The sequence below is a fragment of the Micropterus dolomieu genome, linkage group LG14 (genome assembly GCF_021292245.1).
Source record: "Micropterus dolomieu isolate WLL.071019.BEF.003 ecotype Adirondacks linkage group LG14, ASM2129224v1, whole genome shotgun sequence".
Taxonomy (NCBI): domain Eukaryota; kingdom Metazoa; phylum Chordata; class Actinopteri; order Centrarchiformes; family Centrarchidae; genus Micropterus; species Micropterus dolomieu.
The window spans coordinates 2205140-2228444 of record NC_060163.1 but is presented as its reverse complement, the minus strand read 5'-3'; the positions used below and the strand labels follow the sequence as shown (position 1 = coordinate 2228444).

The 23305-nt window shown below is 42.4% G+C and overlaps 2 protein-coding genes across 2 annotated transcripts in view; both read right to left on the bottom strand.

Annotated features, from left to right (window-relative positions):
- Positions 1 to 17100, bottom strand: part of ryr2a (ryanodine receptor 2a (cardiac)) — a 195588-nt gene extending 178488 nt beyond the window's left edge. The window contains exon 1 of the mRNA XM_046068849.1: positions 16972 to 17100. Within this exon, the coding sequence (XP_045924805.1) occupies positions 16972 to 17019 (48 nt within the window). The 5' untranslated portion in view covers positions 17020 to 17100. The remainder of the gene's footprint in view (positions 1 to 16971) is intronic.
- Positions 17101 to 18113: 1013 nt separating this feature from the next.
- mtr (5-methyltetrahydrofolate-homocysteine methyltransferase) overlaps positions 18114 to 23305 on the bottom strand; it is a 39683-nt gene continuing 34491 nt past the window's right edge. Inside the window, exon 33 of the mRNA XM_046069191.1 lies at positions 18114 to 20328. Coding sequence (XP_045925147.1) covers positions 20239 to 20328 — 90 coding nt within the window. The 3' untranslated portion in view covers positions 18114 to 20238. The remainder of the gene's footprint in view (positions 20329 to 23305) is intronic.

Here is a 23305-nt window from a genome sequence, read left to right as displayed (position 1 = left end):
GACTTTCCACGGTTCTAACAATCACCACCAACTCTGGTTTAGTGAAAAGAAACCCTTAATTCACAGAGTTAGATGAGAAAAGCAACAGCTGTTGAATCGCTCTTCTTAAAGCCAACAGCTTTACAGGGAGGGATTCACATGCACTAGAATGGACGCACAGCCGGACCGGTGACCAAAACAAGCTCAGATGACAACTCACCCCACTCTCCGTTCAGGACGCCATTACTCCAATATATCTTTACACAGCAAATGATTGTTTGCTGCTGTACAAAATCTTGAAAGATTATAGGTTTAAGTCTCAGGCTGGAACTTGTAACTTAATGTACCTTAGAGGGCCAAAACATACTCGTCAGCAAATACAGCACCATCCTACACAGTTTTGCTCACTTAAATAAGTGGAAACTATCTCTGGAACACAATGTTTTGGCTCTTCCATGCTTTTTGTCTCCACTTTTTGTGAGGTGCTCCAATCATCAAAGAAAATTTGTTTTTCTTCGTAAATTCCACATAGGTTTACTTTTCACATTTGGAGTAGCTACGAAAATGCTTTCTATAAGCTTCTGGCACTAGCTCATAGGCATGCAAAATATCAACTTTAAGAGTTTCATAGTCTGTGCTTTTATCCAAAGTTAGCAAAGAGTACACCTCCAGAGCACCCTGCAACAGAAATGTACCGTTGAGTTCTCTCTCATGTGTCCCAGTTTTTTAATGTTCCAGTTCATGCTGCCTTACCTGCTCCCTTTCCTTTGCCTTAAATCTAGTTCTAGTATCCTCAACTGCATCTTTAGCTCTAGCTCCCTTAACCCTGAAACTTTGTTTTCAGTAACTTCCTGCTCCTTCTGCCACAACTCACCCTGCTCTTCCTGATATCCCTGAGTATTCATCAGTGGGCAACTTTTCACACAGCACGCCCTTCTCAACTAAACCATTTATGATTTTTGTATGCAGTTCTTCTATATTTAAATTAAATATCAATTTGATCTGCTGAAGAGCGCGAAGATCTTTCTTTGTGCAACCTAGGAGTTGTTGAACGTGGTTACAAACTCAAACGCCATGATGGCAACACAAAAATGAATACTACTCTATGAGCAACAAGATAGTAGCATACACAGTGAAGTTCATCGACAACCACAGCATCCAGGAGAAGTTCCAGTCTGGCTTTAAACCACATCATAATACAGAAACAGCACTTTTAAGGGTTTTTAATGATCTCCTTTTAACGGTGGATTCAGGCAACTCTGCTGTTCTGGTGCTTCTAGACCTGACTACCGCCTTTGACACTGTGGATCACACAATCCTTTTATCTCACCTTGAACACTGTGTAGGTATCAAAGGTACTGTCTTGAAATGGTTTCAGTCATAACTGACTGATAGGAGCTTCTCTATTCATTTAGCTGAACACTCTTCATCACCTGCTCCTCTCACCTGCAGTGTCCCTCAAGGCTCTATTCTGGGCCCCTCTTTTCACTGTATATGTTGCCACTAGGTTCCATTTTCCAGAAACATAACATCTCCTATCACTGTTTTGCTGATGATGTCCAAATCTACTTGACTATGAAATCCATAACCAAAGAGTCTGTGCAGCCATTGTTAGACTGCTTAAAGGAGGTAAAAACCTGGATGGAGTTAAACTTCCTCACTTTGAATGAAAATAAAACCGGTCATCACGTGTGGACGTTTAGACGTACTGGGTGACCCTCTTGGCACTTTGGGCCCCTTAGCCTCCCAAAATCGATCCTCTATTAAAAATCTTGGTGTTATTTTTGACTTCACTTTCAATAAGCAAATCAGTGCAGTCGTCAAAACCAGCTTGTATCATCCATGCTTTTATTACTGCTCGGCTAGATTATTGTATTTCATGGGTCTACATCAGAAATTTTTTAATTGCCTCCAGTTAGTCCAAAACGCAGCTACCCGCCTTCTAACAAAAACAAAAAAGCGTGAACACATAACCCCTGTCTTGGCCTCCCTCCACTATCCATTATAGGATAGATTTTAAGATTTCATTACTTGTTTTTAAGGCCTTAAATGGTCTGGCGCCACCTTATCTGGCTTATCTCTTATGCCACCATTCTCCAGTAAGAACACTGAGGTCAACAAATCAGCTGCTCTTGGATGTCCTGAGATCAAAGCTAAAAAATAAGGGCGATAGAGCCTTTGCAGTGGGTGCTCCCATCCTATGGAACAGCCTCCCTATGCATATTAAAGCTAAAAACGTCCCTAAAAATGTTCAAATCGCTGCTTAAGACGCACGTTTTTGCAGTAGCTTTTAACCTTCGTTAAACCAGGTTTCTGATGTTTTAAAGTGTTGTTGTTTTGTTTCCCTGTGATTCACTTTGGTTGTAGTAATTTTTACACTCCTTACTGTTCAGCACTTTGGTCAACTGTTGTTGTTTTTAAATGTGCTGTAGAAATAAAATTGACATTGACATCGATTAACCTCTTGGAAAAAGACACCAATGATCAGCTCCTTGGTTTTGCTGATGTTGAGCACCACAGCAACCTCAGCAAGATTTTCATGTCAGGGGCTGCAGTCGTGGGTGTACAGCGTGAATAGGAGGGGGCTGAGCACACAGCCCTGGGGTTCTCCGGTCGTAAGCAATAGAGTGTAGGAGGGGTGGCCACCAATCTCAACTATCTGGGATCTGTTTGTGAGGTCCAATATCCAGTTGCGTTGAGTGTGGTACACAAGCCCGTTATGAGGGAATGCTGAGCTGAAATCCACAAACAGCATTCTGATGTAGGTGTTTTTCTCAAGGTTTGTAAGGGCTGAGCTGAGAGCAGTGGAGATGGCATCCTCTGTGGATCTGTTGGTGCTGAAAGCAAACTGGTGAGGGTCCAGGCTGACTGGGATGTTGTTTTTTATGTGCTGAAGAACCAGTTTCTCAAAGCACTTCATCAGATTGGGGGTGAGAGCCACAGGGCGGTAGTCATTCAGACTAGACACTGCAGACTTTTTTGGTAGGGGGACGATGGTGGCTGTCTTGAGGTAGGTGGCAGCATTTCCGTAATAAGCTACAAATGTCACAACTAGCTGATTGGCACACACAGATTTTTAGTACATGGCCAGGGATGTTATCAGGCCCAGCAGCTTTACTCATATTCACTCTCAGCAGGACTCTTCTCACGTCTGCTGTGGATCCTGACAGCGGCCGGCCCTCTGGAGGTGGAGTAGACGTTACAGCTGACTCTTTGTTGAGGAGATCAAAGCGAGCATAAAAGGTGTTAAGCTCATCTGGTAATCACACACAGGGGCCTCCTGCTTTTGTAGACCGTGATGTTTTTCATCACCTGTGACATATCTTTGGTATTGTTGGTGTTTAGTCTCTGCTGATGTCTCCGCTTTGTAGCTGCAAGGAATATTTGTGTAAATGTGGTCCTGTGGTGACCCACAAGTAAGACTAAAAGAGACATTCACCAAGGGACTGTACCTTTAAGGGAAAGGTGATGGTTAGAGCAGTTCCGGGTTAACGTTGTGTGCTGGTTTTGATCCCGTACGCTGTACATTGTGATATTACATTGAAGTGGATAGTAAAGCTTACTCGACGCATCTCGGTCTCTATTCTCCTCACTAATTGCACACCACATTGGTGACCCCGACGTGAGTTGCATACGGCTGAATTATGTCACACAACGACGGTGGCAAAAATGCTGCTGCTGCGGCACCGGACGCTGCTAGTGACGCGGCTAATGTTGGTGCGGCTAATGCCGGCGCTATCTACGCTGCCTCTATCAAGTTACCGGACTTCTGGCAGCACAATCCACGGCCGTGGTTTCAACACATCGAGGCCCAGTTCCAGCTGAGAGGAATAACACAGGACGTTACAAAGTATTTCCATGTGGTAGCGGCTTTAGATGCCTCGACGACAGCCAGGGCAATGGCGCTGTTAGAGGCTCCTCCGGCTGATGGCAAGTACAACGCACTCAAAACTTTCCTGTGAACCTCTTTGAGCTGTCGGAGCTGGAGAAGGCAGATCGCCTGCTGTCCCTGAGCAGCATTGGCGACAGCAATCCGTCTGAGTTAATGGAGAGGTTGCTAGCGGTGCTAGGCGCAGCGGATCCCTCGTTCCTCTTCGCCCACATATTCCTGCGGCAGCTTCCAGCCCCCGTGCGTACCGCACTGGCCAGCTCCCCCCTCCCTTTCTCCAGAGAATACCGGGCACTGGCTGTGGAGGCAGACAGGATTTTCCTCGCCAACTGGCAACAGTTTGTCCATGCACTGCTGCCCCCCCAGCGCACGTCTGCCCCGCTTCCACCCCCAGAGGACGATCCGGAGACTGCAGCTGCTGTGATGGCCCGCCGACAGCGCGAGGACGGGTGGTGTTATTACCATTCCAGGTTCGGGGCCAAGGCCAAGCAGTGTTGCCAGCCTTGCAGTTTTGGAGCCCAGGGAAAAGCCAGGGCCAGCACTTATTAGCAGCTATGGGCGCTGGCCGTAACTGTAAGCTGTTATTCATCACGGACACCTTGTCCAGCCGGTGGCTGCTGGTTGATTTTGGGGCTCAGCACATCATGGCTGGCGGGCATGGCCCTCCGATGGACGCCGCCAATGGCACACCCATTCGTACCTATGGCACAAGGTATGTGGAAGTGTGTTTCAGCAGGCGGCGTTTCGGCTGGGACTTCGTTATGGCCGCCGTGTCTATGTCGCTCCTGGGGGCGGATTTTCTCTGCGCTTACAGTCTGTTGGTGGATGTTACAAATCGCCGCCTGATTGACGCCCGCTCTTTTGCTTCGTACCCCTGCATGCTGGGAGGGATGGGGGCGCTTGAACAGCGCCTCATGGACTCTGTGCTAAAGGGACATGCCGTTCCTGTTTGTATACTTGGACGACATCCTTGTGGCCAGTGCGTCCACAGACGACCACCTGACGCATCTCTGGCAGCTGCGCTGGAAGACGCTGCTCTGCTGGCGCACCCGTCTCCGACTGCCCCAGTCTTACTATAGACGCCTCTGATTATGCTGCAGGGGCTGTGTGTGAACAGTGGGTGGGCGGAGCCTGGCAGCCGCTGGCCTTTTTCAGCAGGAAGCTCCGAGAAAATACAGCGCCTTCGACAGGGAGCTCTTTTCCTCGCTACGTTTTGATCATGTGAACGTGGGCCTGGTGGGCTTATTTCCCCCCTCCCATGACATATCTTTGGTATTGTTGGTGTTTAGTCTCTGCTGATGTCGCCGCTTTGTAGCTGCAAGGAATATTTGTGTAAATGTGGTCCTGTGGTGACCCACAAGTAAGACTAAAAGAGACATTCACCAAGGGACTGTACCTTTAAGGGAAAGGTGATGGTTAGAGCAGTTCCGGGATAACGTTGTGTGGTGGTTTTGATCTCGTATGCTGTACAGTGTGATATCATACTGAAGTGGAGAGTAAAGCTGACTCGACACATCTCGGTCTCTATTCTCCTCACTAATTGCACACCACAGTCTAGTGTATTTGTTCGCCTGGTGGGGATGTGGACATGCTGGTGGAATTTAGGTAAAACAGTTCTAAGATCTGTGTGATTAAAATCACCAGCTACAATAAAAACACCATTAGGTCGTTTTGTCACGTGACTGCTGATGACCTTACACTGTAGTGTGCACCTAAAGGAATGTAAACAGCAACCACAAAAGCACTGGTGAATTCTCTGGGAAGTTAATATGGCCGACATCTCTACAATTAAAAATTGATGTAAACACATAGTCCTCTCTCTCCTTGTCTTACTGGACACGCACGCTTCCTTCCTTGTCGAACATTTAGTCCGGCTGGTCTGGTTTTCTTCACAGGAGATACTGTGGCTGCTTATTGTCTCCAGTTCCGCTGCACTCAGTACGGTCTGCGCACTCCCTTTTCCGATGTTGATTAGCATACTTTTGTCATAAGTGATCATAATTAAATGTGTTACCATAATAAAAGAAGAATTTAAAAAGTATTATACACTTCACCAAAGGCAAGAATATACAACATGTTCACATCTCAGTGCGTCATTACCGACGCTTTCAGATAGCGTGACAAAGCGTAATTATTGGAATATGAAACGCTATAGTTTGCTACGTCACAGCAACACAAAGGAGGCTAACCCTACATGGTAGTTTGTGCCTAAACCTACGTCAGCGACATTTCAGATGGTTCTGGTAAGGGTATGGGGCTTCAGGAGGCTGTCAACACCTTTAACACGAACGCAGCTGTGACTTCCAGTCTATAGAAGACGCCCCAGAGAGTCTCATCCAGACGCGGGCGTCTCACACTGCAAATAACTACGCTTTGTCGTTGAGATGACAATAATGGTCTGGAATATACACTAATGGAATGTTTTCCAGCTTGTTTCCCCTGCAGAAGGGGCTGCCATTAGTGGGCTCACAGGACATCCCTATCTTTTGTACCATCTCTGGAGCCACTGTCAGGGACAACCCAAGTATTCAGTGTATAGCTGCTCCAAAAAGATGAGATTCCGCAGATTATATTTTGCTTACAGTAAGGGTGACCCCGAATAGTTGAAGATTTAATGCTTCGATAGGCGGAGCCTGATTTGACTGCCAATCTCACGGTCGAATCTTTGCAGCGGCAGTATGAAACAAGGATCATGCCATTTTGGCTATATGGGGTGTGTTCAATGTCTGATTTTACATAGAACTACAGGTTTTCTCAGAATAAGTTAATATTTAGCGTATTATGATATCAATATCAACATATAATGCTGCAAATAAAAATGTGAAAAGAAAGAAGCTTTAAATAAATCTAAAATAAAAGTGTGTGAATAAATCAGAAATTGTTACCCTAACCCTTAAGGCAGGGGGTGTCAGTGTGCATGTGTGGGAATAGAGTGTGTGTGGTAGAACATGAGGAGAGAGAGCACCAGCTGCGCCGGTGTTGTGTTGCGTAGGGCTTGAACCTCGCGGGATGTTCAAATTATTCATCACCATTGATGAACAACACAAAGAATACTATATTGTTTTTAAGCAGTACTTGGAATAGACCTACGAGGAACAGCAAAGTGCGTGCAATTCTCGGTGAGTTGGCTGGTATGCACAACTACACAAGACTCTCTGCAGCTTCTCAAGATTAAAGCACACAACACGATTCGACACTCAGTCGCCTATAGGCATCCTTGACAATTCTGATTCAACTATTATTATTTGTTTAATTATGAATTATATAAATTCTTAGTAGGGGACACTTGCAGCTAACAATATGCAGTCCACAAAAATATATGAAACAGGCCGAGATACTATTGAATATGTTGGGTTCTTTACCAGCATAGAGTATATACAGCATTTGAAGTGTGAGATGTCTGAAGCCATCCATCCATCCATCCATCCATCTTCATCTGCTTATCCAGGGCCGGGTCGCGGGGGTAGCAGCTCCAGCAGGGGACCACAAACTTCTCTTTCCCGAGCCACATTAACCAGTTCCAGGCCAGTGTGGAGATATAATCTCTCCACCTAGTCCTGGGTCTTCCCCGAGGCCTCCTCCCAGCTGGACGTGCCTGGAACTCCTCCCTAGAGAGGCGTCCAGGAAGCATCTTTACCAGATGCCCAAACCACCTCAACTGGCTCCTTAAAAACGCAAAGGAGCAATGGATGGCTGAGCTTCTCACCCTATCTCTAAGGGAGACACCAGCCACCCGCCTGAGTACTCGGACACAGCTCTCGCTTTGGATGTACAGGGACTAGATAGCCCTGAGAAGGGCCCCCCTCACCCCATACTCCTGCAGCACCTCCCACAGTATCTCCCAGGGGACCCGGTCATACGCCTTCTTTGCCGCTGTGAAGTTCTTTGACTAACTCAGTGACTTCCACCAGGGAAATTGACGAGAAACCCCCATCAGTCTCCAGCTCTGCCTCTACTAGAGAGGGCGTGTAGGTCAGATTTAGGAGTTCCTCTAAGTGTTCCTTCCACCGCCCAATTACCTTCCCAGTTGAGGTCAGCAGGGTCCCATCCTTACTGTACACAGCTTGGACGGTTCCCCCCTTCCCCCTCCTGAGATGGCGGACAGTTCTCCAGAAGCACTTTGGTGCCGACCGAAAGTCCTTCTCCATGTCTTCTCCGAACTTCCGAGACAACAAATCCCAGAAGGCCTCCTTCTTCAGTCGGACGGCTTCTATGACCACCGGTGTCCACCACGGTGTTCGAGGGTTACCACCCCTTGAGGCACCTAAGACCTTGAGACCACAGCCTCCCCCCCTGCAGCTTCAGCAATAGAGGCTTTGAACATTGCCCACTCATGTTCAATGTCCCCAACCTCCACTGGGATGCCAGAAAAGCTCCGCCGGAGGTTTGAGTTGAAGATCTCACGGACAGGGGCCTGATGCCTGAAGCCTTACCAGTAAATGTGCATTGCACTTGAACCCTCATTAGATATTTACTTTTTAGTTGTACTCCTCAGGGCATGAGATATCTCATGAGTGATCTTTCAATCTGATATACACCGTAGTGTCCAATTTAATGTAAAGAATCCCCTAGTGGACAATAAGAATGACTTAGAGTAATGGAAATCCCTCCCTATTTAACTATACGTGTTCTTGTATAAAATTTTCAGGACATTAATTTGGAATGATAAAAACCCCAGGGTTAACTGAATTAAGATGCATATAGACAGAATGAATGGAGGGCTAGAGCTAGTATTATTTAGCCTTCAGTATCATGCATGTTTGGAAGGCATGGAACAGGACATTTTGGTAAGATATCCCCAGAAGGTTTGTGGTATTAACCCATTAAAAAGAAAATTATAAAAACCCACTGATTAAGGAGACAGAACCTCCGCAAAGCAGCTGGGTCAGACTCGGTCTCTACATCCACCCTGAAGCACTGTGCCGATCAGCTGCCAGCCTGCTTCAAATACTCCATCATCAAATACTCCATCATCATCCCCGTCTGAACCACAGGACTTAACGACACCTCAAATCCATCACAGAACTACTCCTGGACCCCCTGTAGTTGCACATATGCCAGGATTCTGTTTATTCCAGCTCCACCTTCAACACCGTAATCCGGGCTCTGCTGCAGGACAAGCTCTCTCAATCTGACACTGTGGAGTACTTCCACACCATCATCTCCCAGGATCTCAACTGGGAGCCATACCAAGAAAGCTCAGCAGAGGATGTACTTCCTGCGGCAGCTGAAGAAGTTTGTTCTTCCAATGACAATGATGGTGCACTTCTACACCGCCATCATTGAGGCCATCCTCACCACCTCCATCACCATCTGGGACACTGCTGCCACTGCTAAGGACAAGGGCAGGCTGCAGCGTATTAAACTGACATGTTGCACATATTCTTTACAATTTTTTATACCATGTCAATTAAATTTTTGCTTTGTATATATTTTGTATTATTGTAATGCACGTCACCAAAGCAAATTCCTTTTATGTGTAAACCTTCTTGGCAATAATGATGATTCTGATTCAGTTCTCCTAATATTAATTATTTCAATCCCTTGTTAGTTTTAAGTTTAACAACTCACTGGACATCCCCTGTGAGATACCTATAGGTTTACGAAGAGTGGCAAGCCTTTGATATTTGGTAAGACTTGTGGATATTATGGGTCACCATGATAGGACACACCTGCCTTAAACTTGCACAGCACTTAATGTCTCACATTACATAGACTTTGTTACTATTGTTATATTATCTAGTATGCTATTATTATTGGTTTGTCTGTGTAATGTGCATGTGTATAGCTTTTGGGGGAAAAAAGCTTATTTAAGGTCATTTTTATTTATTTAATCTTTAAGTGTATGATACTCAAAAGATAGATTATAGGTGGACTGTCTCTTTTAATTGACCTGTAGAGGCTCAGCATTGCAATGCTTTGCTCTGTCTATTTCTACAATCTGCATTTCTCTCAGATATTTAATGAACACAAACACACAACTACTGCCATGCTGTTTGCTTTGTGCTAAGACATCAGCAGTCACCAGTAACCATGTATTGATCTGCATTCAAAGTGCACTTAGCAGGGAGTGCTGCAGGATTGGGGGGGGGGGGGGGGGGGGGGGGGGGGGGGGGGGGTGTTGAGGAAGATGAAAGGTAGGGATAAAACAGGAGGAGAGGAGGCAGAAAGATCTATAGAGAAGGGGGGAATCAAAAAGCCTGGATGTAATTTTACAGTTGCTATTACAAACTCAGCATTTTTGCAAAAAAAAAAAAGGACATTTCTTTCTAGGGAGACAGAGGCAGTAGAGCTAAACATTATCAGCAGGAGCTGGTAAAGTCAGTGTTGATGTAGTGAGAAGGTTGGGCTAATTTAAAAAAATTTTTCATAAGGGGTTATACACGGTATCTGCGCTTTACTCTTGACAAGCTGTATAGCTGCAGTCTTTATTCATTAGTGAGCGTAACACTGTCCATTTCCAGCTAAACTGAGGCTTATTGTTGACCATTTTCTCTCTGATCGCCTGGCATTGAGCGGTCTTGTGCAGAGTTTTTGCGTGCATGCCGTGCGGCCGACACGCCGCGGTTCCTCGCGGGTCTATTTCAAATAGCCTACTATTTAAAAAGGATATATATATATATATATATAATATTCTTTGCGTGGTTCATCAATGGCGATAAATCATCCGAACGTCCAGTGAGGTTTCTAAAACTTATGAATACTGAAACTTTTGGCACCGATGTTTCACAATAAACACTTTGCAGCAACTCAAAGGGCATAAGCCCTCACTTTCCTAGTAGGCTTTTAGTTTGAAACAAATGTAGAAAGTGTTGAGTTTCATGAAGGTAGCTTTAGGGTGACCAAGGGGAAAAGAATAAGCAGTCAGAAAGAATTACTTAATGAGAACATGATTTCTCAGAAAAACAAAGTGAGGGCACCCGAGTGGTTAGTATGATATAACGTTGTCTGTTGTGTCACTGAACTCATTAAAAATGAGCTGAGTGACACTTTTGTGTACACAGTGTAATTTCAAAATTTAAAAAAACTCAAACACATTCTAAAATGCATGCCATATGTCTTAACGCAGCCAAGATGATTGAAAAATGATACTGGAAAAGCCAAAAATAGCCAAATGTTGCACAAGGTTAAAGTGAGTACAGTGATGATACCTGCCCTGTCCACGCTATCTCCACTTTCAGCCTCACAACCCCTGGCCCCTGCATTTTCAGAGAAGACATCTGTGAAGATACTCAGTCATCCAGGTTATAGATGTCCAGAGAAGGTCCATGAATTAATAAATCACAAAGTAATATATATTTTTTTATTTGTTTTATTTTTTATTTGTACAAGTGAAAAACTATGGCTATAAACTTTTCCCCCCCAATACACTTAATTTTGAAATGTTTCCACTGCAGTGGACAACATGCATCAACGGGATCAAAAGTGAAGTCAATATGCTCAACATTTAGTAAAAGTGGAGTGGAATAAATACACAAAGTTATTTAAATACAAATAATATCATCATTCTAAATAAAACATACAAAATAAGGCTACAAATCTACAAAGGCAGAATATAACCTGGACAGATCTATTTTCAGTCACAGAACAAAAGGTACACAAAATATAATAATAAATATAATTACAATCTGGCTAAAAGTATTTCTAACATCCTATTTAGTTGAAAAATATTTTTAGTGGTCCACTTGACTGAGAATAAAATGATTTTACAGTTATTGCTAAGGTATTTGGTGCATCTGCACTTCCCTCCCCTATTTTGAATTTACAACGCATTATATCAAAATGACAGAGATGTAAAACACAATAATCAGACATGGTACAATAACTTCAATGGCTAAAAAAGGCTTCCATATATCTGTGCACTGTAGTGGATGTCATGCATGAAAGGGCTAAAATAAAGGGCAACGGGACTTGGTTGCAGATCCTCTAAGACGCTTCATCAGTTCTGACTGACTGGCAGGGTGATGGATACCGTTTGTTAGTGTCCGAAAATGTTGTGGGGTCACCAAAAACATTGAGAGTCTTCCTCTGAGACCCCGACTGTCCTACCACCACACCACAGATCTCTACACCAAAGTGTTGGACAGCAGGGAGTTATGCAGTGTTTTACAGTGGAGGTGGGTGGCCTCCCCTAGATAAAGACCACCTACACTAACATCCTAAAAAATTAAACCACTTTTAAAATAGAACATTAACCTTTGGGGGGAAATAACAGGGATGATTTCATGTACTAAAAGCCACATATATATAATAAATCTTTAACTTGGGTCTTATTCTCATTCTCACAGATTCCAGATTAACAATGTGCATTGAAGCAAGCATTTTTCTAAATAAATCCTGGATGGTCATACAAAATTCCCTGTCTTTTGTCCCACTGTGGGACAAAAACACTCACATCGCAGATCCTTTTTGAGCATGTTAATCTTGGATTTCCTGTTCAGGTTATGTCTCTGTCTCCTCCCACCAGTAGTATACTGTAACTGTCCGCAGGAGTGTACTTGTCTGTATTCCATGTCATCACCGTATGACGCTGATGAAGGTTTTTGTGAAGAAGATAATCTTCAGTTTGCCTTGGATAGTAGCCTTTCCTGTCTGTGCTGCAACACTGTATTGCACTGTCTTGTTGAATGAGTGTTGCTATGCTACTGCCTTTTTCTCATGTCTCTGCCAATAGCATTGACTGTGATGAAGATGTAGTGAGCGTCCACACGTTAGTCACTTGCACCTAATGAAGTATTAAGCAGAGTCTCTGGTGCCTTCCCTGGGTTCAGCGCCTGTGAAGTGGCCCTCCCTGTCCTCTGAGCACTGCTCCACTACAGCGTTACGATTTTGCTGTGGTGGATAAAACCATTATTTTCCCTGACTTACTATCAGTGCCACTCTCCCAAAAACACTCTGTACCAAATAAGGCTGCCCCTGACTAAAAATGTTCCTAGTCAACTAACAGTTTTATGTTCAACCATTAGTCGATTAGTCATCGCATGTTTATGATATTATCTTCATTATTTAAATATATATTTCTGGGGCATCAGAAAATGTTTTGAGTTCCAGGCTGAGAAAGAATGTTATCAGCAGCATTGTGAACACTGTGCTACACTACAGAGAAATACAAAACTGTAATAATGAGCCTTTAAAATATACATTTTACAAGCAGCACGCAGTGCTGTTACAGACAAGCAGTAATGATTCTGAATGTGTCCAACAACCAGCGAGGAGACTTGTTCATTTATTTCAACACAGCGTAACATCACACAAGTCTTGCTGTTCAAAACACTGGAATAAATCATTTCCAACTTCAGAAGAACAAGATGGATGATGCATAATGTTACTCATCTCGCTACAAACTCGCTCCTCTCCTGCTTGACACTTCTTCTGTCTCGCCTGAACCCACCGTCGTCCCCAAAGGCTGAGTCCTAGTCTCCAACACTCCCCCCGTACTAAGGGGCAACACTAGCACTGACAACTCTAATGTGGCAGCAGCACATCACATATTGACAAGACACAATATAGCAGACAGCAGACCCTTTCTGTACAAATTATTCATAACAAATACTGTAACAAGGGACAGGAAATCCTCTACAGCAAGCACAAGCAGACTGATGATGCACTACAATGAATCAGACAAAATATTACAATCTCATCTGATCAGGACAAACGAGGCAACAAGACGTTAGCGGTGTGGTGATACTTAACGACAGACACAAATTAAGAGGGGTGATGCACTGTAAATCATTACCTAAGTCTAAACCTGTCCCAACAGACAGGAAATAACACACACTCAGTTTATCACCTGCAGCATCAATGTCCAATAAAGCACACAGAGTGCAAGCGCACAGTCTTAAACTCCAGAAATCAGACCCATCCCATGGAACGAGCATCAAGGCAACTAACACCTCCACCCCTGCATCACTACTATCTACTTTTAAGTGTTAACACATTGCTGTCTTTTATAAATGGTAAAGGACACGGTGCCAATACACACGAAAATGACCCAAGAAATAAACATTTCACACTGCAGGATTTATAATGGACTTTTGTTCATTTTTGCACAATTGATTTACTTGAATAGATTCTCTTTGTATCTCACAAATCCTGATCTTATTGCGGGTTCAGAATCTTTTACAAGGGAACTTTAAGTTGAACAGAAAGCAACTTAATTATACTGTGACAAATGTTGATATTGACTGGTATGACAAAATGATCATGATATAATTTCAGACAAAAAGTATTCAAAACCTTATTATAGACTTTTGTCAAATATGTTGGGACTGCAGGAAAATATATAATCCCCTAATCTATAGAATTAATTTACTTGTATTGTGTCGCAACACTTTAGATTGCAGTGCCTTTATGCCCAGCTTCATCACTACTTTTCAACAACACAAGCTGAAGGTAAATTAACTGACAAAAACTATCAACAAACTTAAATAAATTAACTAACTACAACATTTAACTGCTACTGAAAAAATATATTTAAGAGGTATTGAAGATATTGGAATTTACTAGAAAACAAACCGGTTTAATACCATTTAGACATTTTTATTTCTCTACAGAAATAACTATGACTCGGCCTATGTGGTTCAATAATATACAGCTCATCAAGTGTGTTGTAAATCCAGTGCACCTCTTTCCTTTTACAGCAGTGGCTCTCTCGCCCCTCCGTAAATTACCAAACTTCCTATCAGCCAGACTGTGGCTTGTTTATATCAGCTCCAGCCAACATGACGGGGTTATAACTGCAGTAACTTGCTAACACTGCATAAATTAGCCTAAACACAGCTAAACAAATGAAATTCTTACACACTGTTGGTTCAAGTAACTGCATCTCCCCCCAGAACACCATCGAAGACCTGATTCTTGTCTAGATTAATTGTTTGGTCAATAAAATGTAATAAAATAGTGAAACATGCCAGTCACTGAGCTCAAGTTGACACATTTAAATATGTTTTGTCTGATAATTATCTCATGTTGCAGGACATTTTGTTTTTTAAAAATGACTCAAATTATTGATTATCAAAATTGCTGCCTTTTAACTTTCTGATGATCAACAAATCAATTAATTGATAAAAATAGTTTCAGCTGTGATGCTTTTGTTATTTGTTGCTTTAGGAAAACTTAGTAAATTAATATTAATCACAAAAATCCTGCTTTTTTAACTGCTATTAACTCATTTCTGTACCATAATAATAATAATAATTAGAATAATTGCCCTTTATGTCATAATACTACCAATGTCATTTTTTTTTTTTTTATCAAAACAACCTTATCAGCATGCCTACCATTCAACTGGACCCTTCAGTCAGTGCAGGAATTAGGCTTGATGACACACTATGCCAACAGAGCAGATCATCACACTGCAAGCCACGACTCAGAGGCTACCACATGCTGAGATGGAGACTGGTGGCTTGTTGTGAGCCAATCTCTGCAGTTACCACCAAATTCCCCTGCAGTGGCTCTGTCGACACCTCAAAGTCATGTAATAAAACCCAGAGATTAATTCAAAGGATGTGTTTATGAAAAAGACTGTTTATCCTGGAAGCAGCAGACATCCTTCTCTAGCTTTACATCAACACCTTCCTGGCAGAATACCAAGAAGCAAGAAGGCTAGGCTAGATATTTAAACCCTCCATTCTCAACTGTACAAAGTACAAAATCTTTGTAGCCATTATATATGTAAATGTGAAATTTCTATGGAGAAAATTGTATATTGACATGTGTGTGACTTTTATTCAGGTGATTACTGCCATCATTTATCTGTTGACTGTTTTCTTAATTAATAAAATAGTATAGCTAAAAATGCCCATCACTAATTCCCAGCACCCAGGGTGACGTCTTCATGTGTCTTGTTTTGTCCGACCAATCAGGGTGGTTTTTGGCCTTTTGGGGTGGCCGTTCAGAAGATGCTGAAAATCACAAACATTTGACATAATGTGTGTTTGTAACGCGTGCTGCTGTCATATGAACGCGCTCATGGCTGGACTGGGAAACCCTGGCTTGACTTACAGACCTGATAACAAGTGCACTGTGACTGCTCAGCCTGATGCCGGTTGTTAGGGTCAATTAAAGCCTGGTAACAAAACAAAACTGTCCGTGGGTGTGTTGAACTTGCTTTGTAGTACAGGTTGATTAGAGGATGGGACTGAACCAATACAGCAAAGGTTGGGGGGGGGGATCCTATGAAGCTCTGTAGAGATGAGGGTAACTGCAGAGTTGCTGAAAATTCTCTGTGGGTTTTGCCACTATGAGCAACTCTATTCACATTACAGTTATTCAACCCATTGTTAGTATAAAAAGATTGATTGGTGCAGATTTAATATGCAGCTTGTCTAAATATGTTAGAGCCTGAAAATCAAAAATTTCCTTCCAATGGAATAGTTTCATTTTGTTCCAAGTATTTTCTAGAATTAACTCATTGCAGTAACCTTCCTTTGCTGACAAGATACTGACACTGACCATTTCAAAAACAAGGGAAACTGCACTGGCAACACTAGCATCATCTCAGCCCTGGCAGGAAAAGGCTACAACTAAGGCTGTTTACGTATATTACACGTTCACTAACATACATATTCATGGGTTTTTAAGACATTCCTTGCACGTGCAGTGAATTCACGTGTGGCTTTTATGAAGCAGCTCCGCTCCTGTCCAATAGCAGCTGGTTTTACTTCATTATGTAGCAAACACTAAATGCCCACACAGACGCAGGGCGCCGTGGCATCGCTTCAGTGTAGAAGGTAAGGTAAGTGAAGTGAAGTGAAGCAGATGCAGCAGGCTGCACCGCACTGCGCCCCGCTTCCACCCAACACCAGCGACCAGTGCTGCTCAACTCCTCTTTCTGAGGCAGTGACAGCTACAACAGGCACCTTCCTCCACCTCTCCTCTTCCCCGCCTGTCATGTTTTCACACCTCTACCGTCCTTTCGGTCCTGTCAGGAAGATGCGCTCACTGACCAGAGACCAGTATCTAGAGGAGCTGTCATCCTTAATGCGGTAAACTCCCTGCCCACGCCACACACACACACACACACACACAGCCGAGCAGAAAGACGCAGTGACACCCAGCCCAGCGCCGACACTCGGCTTCAGAGCAACAAAAAAAACACTTACAGTTCGCAGGAACTGGATCTCATCCTCGCCTTCTCCTCCTTCAGCCATGGCTAGCCTTCACGCGGAGATGCTCGCGCTGTATCTGCGTGTGCAGTCAGACTGGGTGTGCGTGCGGCGATGTGTGCGTGTTTGAGACGAGCAAGGCCAACGCACGGTGGTACTCGTCTCTCATTGGATGGCGCGCGCTCACCGAGGGAGGAGCCGCACAGGTGTGAGCGAGTGTCTGCGCGCGAGAGCAGTTTGTTGGTTCGGTTTGCCCCCTCTCTGGGCCGCAGGGGAACGGAAGCTCATTCACGCCATCAACGTTTACAAGTAAATTAAACCATTCATTCCAAATCAGGAGTCCATACTCCTACCGAGACCTCTGAAACTTGCATCTGGGGTTTTTAATATAATGTTTATTGACTCTTCGATGTGTTGTTACTTTTCTTTTTTCCGACATGGAGGTGTAAATGCTAAGTCATCAAAGTGGAATCCATTGCGCTGGATGTGAAATATCCGCAATGTGTTCATTTTTAATTGTAGAATGGCAACTTCCTCCCGCTGGCTAATAGCCTTCCAGTGTGTCTTTAATGGTAGCAATGGTCCTGTTAGTAAATAAAAAAGGTAGAAAAAGAATCATTATTTGTTTCATCAATCACAATTACATTTATACTATTTTTAAATAATTAAATGTAATCTTCATATAAAGAACTTCAACACCTCTCAGACAAATTACTTGTATCATTTGTAAAATACTTTTCTATACATGAAAAACGTTCCTTTATACGTAGCACTTATATAGGCTAATTACTAATTTTAAAAAAAGATTCTAACATGTTTAAAAGGATTCTCCAATAATTTACTATTGTACCTCCATAATGTTGGAGACTCACAAGAGACACATTAAAAAGAAAGAGAACACTGTGTCCTACACTCCCCATAATGTAGCTTTTTTTAGGCCCCAGCTGTCTGGTTAATGCCCACATTCAAACTCCATGGCCCCAAGTTGTGACACAAATGTATAACAGAAATCATGTAGTATTAAAGCCCACGCCGAGCTAACCCCAGATGACATCACTATGACATTTGTATTTTTTTTCCCCGTGACCACTTTCTTTAAGGCTGATCAGAGGAGTAAACTCAGAGAAACAAAGAGAAAATATGTTGAAATTATATATTTAACAAAAATTGCACTGTTCTTTCGCTCCTGTTTTACAGTGTTTGCAATGCCACCATCATTTACCCACACTTTCTTTTTTTACTGCAAGTAAAATGGATTACAAAACAAAGTCTCATACGATCAAAGATCAGCCACTGCAGCACATCAGGGCTTTTAAGACACATGTGAAATGCATTTCAGTTTTAACCTGGTTGATTGCTGTCATTCTGTCCCATGTGAAGACTTTCCAGGACCTTGGAATAAGTACATATGTTGAATAGTACACACACAATAAAACACTGATAATACACAGTAAAATGTCAACAAGACGTCGACACTGAGAACATAAAATGCTGATAACACAGAGGTTACAAAGGGTTTACCCAGTTTACCACTTTAATCATTTGAGGACGAGACTTTAATAACACTGGTTATTTCACTTAAGTCTTTACAACCAAGCATAGAGCACTGTTCACTGTAACCCTTTCTTTGGTTGTAAATTATTATTTGTCGCTTATGACAGCCATGCACCTGCAGCAAATAGCTGTTTGGTTTGTTATTAAAAAGTTACATTCAAGTGACAGCTGTACATAATTTTAATCAAAACTTTGACTTTATAAATGATTTTCAAGGTGACTTAAATAATCAACATTAGTAAGCTAAAAAGTGTGTTAGCTATTAAGCTAGTACACTCCAGCCTACATGCAAATGTTGATAATGCTAAAACCTTTACACAACAAGAAAATACAATTTGTATGGATCTAAACTTTTACTTTCACATACGAATCTAAACTGTATGTTGTTTATAATGTTCTAAATTCCCCATGTGTCCAAGGTTTACTGCATGGTTGTAGTGTAATTAGTTTGGTTTTATACATGTGGATATTGTTGAGGTAATGTAGTAGTATTTACTGTGCTGTACTGGGCTGTACCTCCATACTTTTTGAGGCGAATGAACAGGTCCGTACCACCAAGTATAAAAATGTAACTGAAAACTGTCACATATCGAAATTTGGCACTGAACATACAAACAGATTTTAAGTGCTTTTTACTAATTCTCTGATCAGATTTCCTGACTTTAATCACAATCACAATCTGGCAGCGGGGCGAAGCAGCAAGCCTGGTTCTTTCCAAAGTACAAAAATACATTTACAAAGAGCTCACTAACAAAATCACAAGCAGGTGCAGTGCTTGTTCATGAAGTCTAGTTGTCACAGTGAGGTTGCCAAACCGAGGTTCAAAAATGCTATAGGCAGAGATGTTACACACGAGTACGGGTCAGATGGATAAACTGTTGTTCGTTCACATTTCTGTTTGTGCACTTATTTAGAGAAGGAGATACTCGGTTAATCGGTGAGCTTTAGCACCTTTGTTAGGTGTGTTTTTGAACTTTGGCCCAGCCAGACAAACTGTTTTCCTCTGCTTTCAGGCTTTATGCTAAGTTAGCTCAATTACATCCTGACTCCAGCTCTGTACTTTACACACAGAAATGAGACTGATATTAATCTCCTCATTATACTCAGAAAGAAGCAAATCAGCACATTTTCCTAAAGGCTGAACTATCCCTTTAAGGTAACAGAAATACTTACATTAGAAGTTTACTTCATTTTAGTAAAAGGAAAACATCTTTTTAAATGTTTCTAGAATCAGCAAATCAAGGTGTCACCAAAAGTCAGTCATTATGTTGGCACAGATATTGACTGACTTTGAAAGATACCCAGCTCAGAGATGAGTATACAAATAAACACATAACCATTTTAGCTTGATCATGCAGCGCCACTGAAGACACGTGACTGTGATATAAAACCATTTAGTTTTCACTTTGTGTGTAAGAATCACTCCATCAATAAACAGGGAATACATTTAACAGACAACATAATCCTTAAACACAATGTATTTGTGTGTGCGTAGTGTTTAACTGTAGTGAGATGGTCAAAGACCCTTTCTTAACAATGTACAGTAAAACGTTAAGGCTTATACTATGAGATATCAGTGAATCCCTGTGTAAGCAGCCACAGTAAGAACCTGTGTGAGCTATAGTAGAAAGGTTGGACTGTAAATTCTGGGCTGGTGGTGCCCTGCTCTGACCCCTCTGTGTCCCAGTTTACTGCTGGAGCGGTCACACTCTAAGCTTCACTGTCATAACCCAGTACAGGAGCCAGCCATCTCTGTATCTCCTCCACACTCATCCCTTTCCTCCTGGAATAGTCATCCACCTGAAGACAAGAAGAGCAGAAAAAATATGAGTTTAGCCTGATTTTGTGTCGGAGTCCAGTCTGTAACATATCCTCTATCAAATCTCTGTATGGATCCTTCCTGTTTTGTATTATTCTCCCGTGTTGCTTTCAGTAACAGCTTTCCATGCAAAAAAAATGCCTGGTGAAGTTATTTGTCTGTGTTACTTTCTTCTTTCACCAAATCTTCTGCAACTGCGGAGTAGACCATCTGCTTCATGTTTACACCGGCACGGGCATGCCCAGTGTACATGAACGGCCACTAGATGCTTGTTTTCAGTCCTTTTAATATAGACTGAGATCAACTCTAATATGCAGCTAAAGCGCTGCTGTGGACAGAGAAGATTTGTATTCATTATAAAACGGTTTTAAAAAACCTAGTAGTGTGGATGTAGCCTCACATTACCCCACTTCTCTCTTTAGTCCTCTCATGTAAACCCTCCCGTTTTCACCAGGATTCTCCCGTATTTTTCCGTTCTCACCCGGGTATCCTCCCAATAAATGTTTCCCCGTAAATCTCCCGTATTTTTAACCTTTATGAAATCAAATAAAAACCTGCTGGCCGTATTTAAAGTGTTTGCTACTCTCTCCTCTGGTAAAGGCAGTAGGCCTATGTAAAAGATGTAGACTGTGCTTCTTGCACAAGGATTCAATAAATGAAAACAACCCACTGAATTAATATTAGGCTTACAATAGTGGTAAACCAAATTAAATTCTAATGAATATAGTAACTATAAGTAATATTAACAACATAATGTGGAATTAACATTGTACTTTCATTTATTTAAATTTCCTTTATTTTCAAATCTCATTGATGACAGTTTTGACTCCTCTCTGTAGCCCTTCTCCCTCTCTCTTTTCCTCTCTCTCCCCTAAAGCCCACAGAACCTGCCTCAGCTTTCCAGAACAAAAAGCAGCTACTTCAGAGTTTATCGTCGACTCAGGATGCCTGTGCTCCTTTATCTCCTAAATACTTTGGCTAAAGCCTTTTTTGTTGCAGTTTTTATAGTTGAAGTAAACTTATAAAGATGCTGCTTGTCTTTTTTGTGGTTTATTCCACAGGAAAGCTACATTTGTTAAGCAGTAACCAGGCAAAGGCTGCTATAGTTTAAGTCTCTAAGACAGAGTGGAATTTGATCCTGACAATAAAATAGTTATCATTTCAGGATACTTTATCATCTGTTAATTTTAACACTTAATACATTGTTTTTAGGACTAATTAAATAAATATAAGGTATACTGTATAATGTTACATGATAAATAATAGGCTTCAAATAGACCCAGTGATCGGTGATCGGTATAACCGACCCTGACTCAAGTGAAATCACTTCAGGACTAGGAGATCGACCATCAACAGACCATCGCTGATGGCTGACGGACATCACAATGTTGAACGGGAATCTTGATTTAACCCACTATAGCACCCAGTGAAAGCATGTTTTAATTTCCACAGAAATTATTATTAGATCTATTTTTAAATCTACCTGCTTTGCACCTGCCTCAGTAACTCAGGGGGTCAGGTCACTTTTCAGGGACCTGGTGTTGAACTTGTCATGACCATATTTGCCTTCCATCTGCTCTCGTAACAAATGGAATAGTTACTAGTAACTAAAAATGAAGTACTAGTATCTAATCAATTGTTACTAGTAAAACAGTAATATTTACTAGTGAATTTTAAATAAAGACTAGTAGGTTTTAAGGAATAAATGGTTAAATGGCTTGTCATAGGGAAAGTGTTTATTTCTCAGAGAGTGGGGTTTGGTCCTGACGAGGGGGTGCAGCTCTGACTCTGCCTTTTGTCTTACACACTGGCAGCAGAGTCTCTCCTCTTCTCCTCTACCGACCCTTCTCTATAGCTAGGCAGCCCTCGCTGAGTCGCTGTACACAGTCGAGACGTCTCCGCAGGTGTGCATAGTGTCAGCTCTTTCCCCCGTCGAGCGTGTCTCCACAGATCCAAACATTTCCCATGGTCTTATAATGATTCATTTTCCCCTCAGAAACAGAAAAACTATCCTGGTTGTAGTAGGGGGTTTCTGATGGTGCTCTATAAATAGTACACATGTAGACAGCACAAAGCATCTCTTTGTTCACTTTTAGCCAAATATAGGATTCTATTTTTTGGATCATTTCAACTGAATGAGTCAGTTTTGATGTACACCATATACTCATGGCTCCTGAGTTGTTTCCCTGGGTGCTTGTGAGATTTTTTGCTGATGGGATAGTGATCAGTGGAAACATCTTCTCTGCACCATGTCTCAACGATGTCTTTATACTCTATTGAAATCAGCAGGTGTAGGCGAGTTTGGCTGGGCGAGGTCTGGGTCTGAGGGGTGTCTGTGGGTACAAAGGATCGTGTCCCTCTCTTGTAGCTCCTCTCTAAGCGTAGACAACACAGTTCCAAAGTTGTGTCTGACCTTCTAAAGTCCTTCAGCTCCTCACTGAGGTAATCCTGTGGTCTTCTCTGACTTGCTGCATATTGCTGATTATTTCTCAGTTGTGAGTTGACATGTCCTGTTCTCTCTTGACTGGTCAGTTGCTAGGAAGTCACTGGTGGTAGCAGAATTAGGCTGCTGTTGGTCCAGCTGCTCCCTGAGCTAAACCAGCTCCAGAGTGGTCTGGCAGGATAAGGTCAGTGTCAGTATCTACAGGCTGTGGGTCTGGAGCAGGGGTAGAACAGAGGGTTTGGCTCCCAGGGTTGCTGGGGTGTTTCTGAGAGTCTCTTTCTCCTTCTCAGCCTCATGACAACAATGTCTCGCTCAAACTGTCCCACGTCACCTAGTATCATGGCGGTTCTGTTTATTATTATTGTGGTGGTGGTAAGTCTTTTTCCTTGAGTACACCCAACTGCTGTTTAGCTAGTGTTATCTTGTTTTATCATTTTTAATGCTTACTGATTTCAGTGTCCAGTAGCTAGCAGTTACTTGCTTTGCGCCTCAGTCAGTTTGTTTCATGTCTTAAT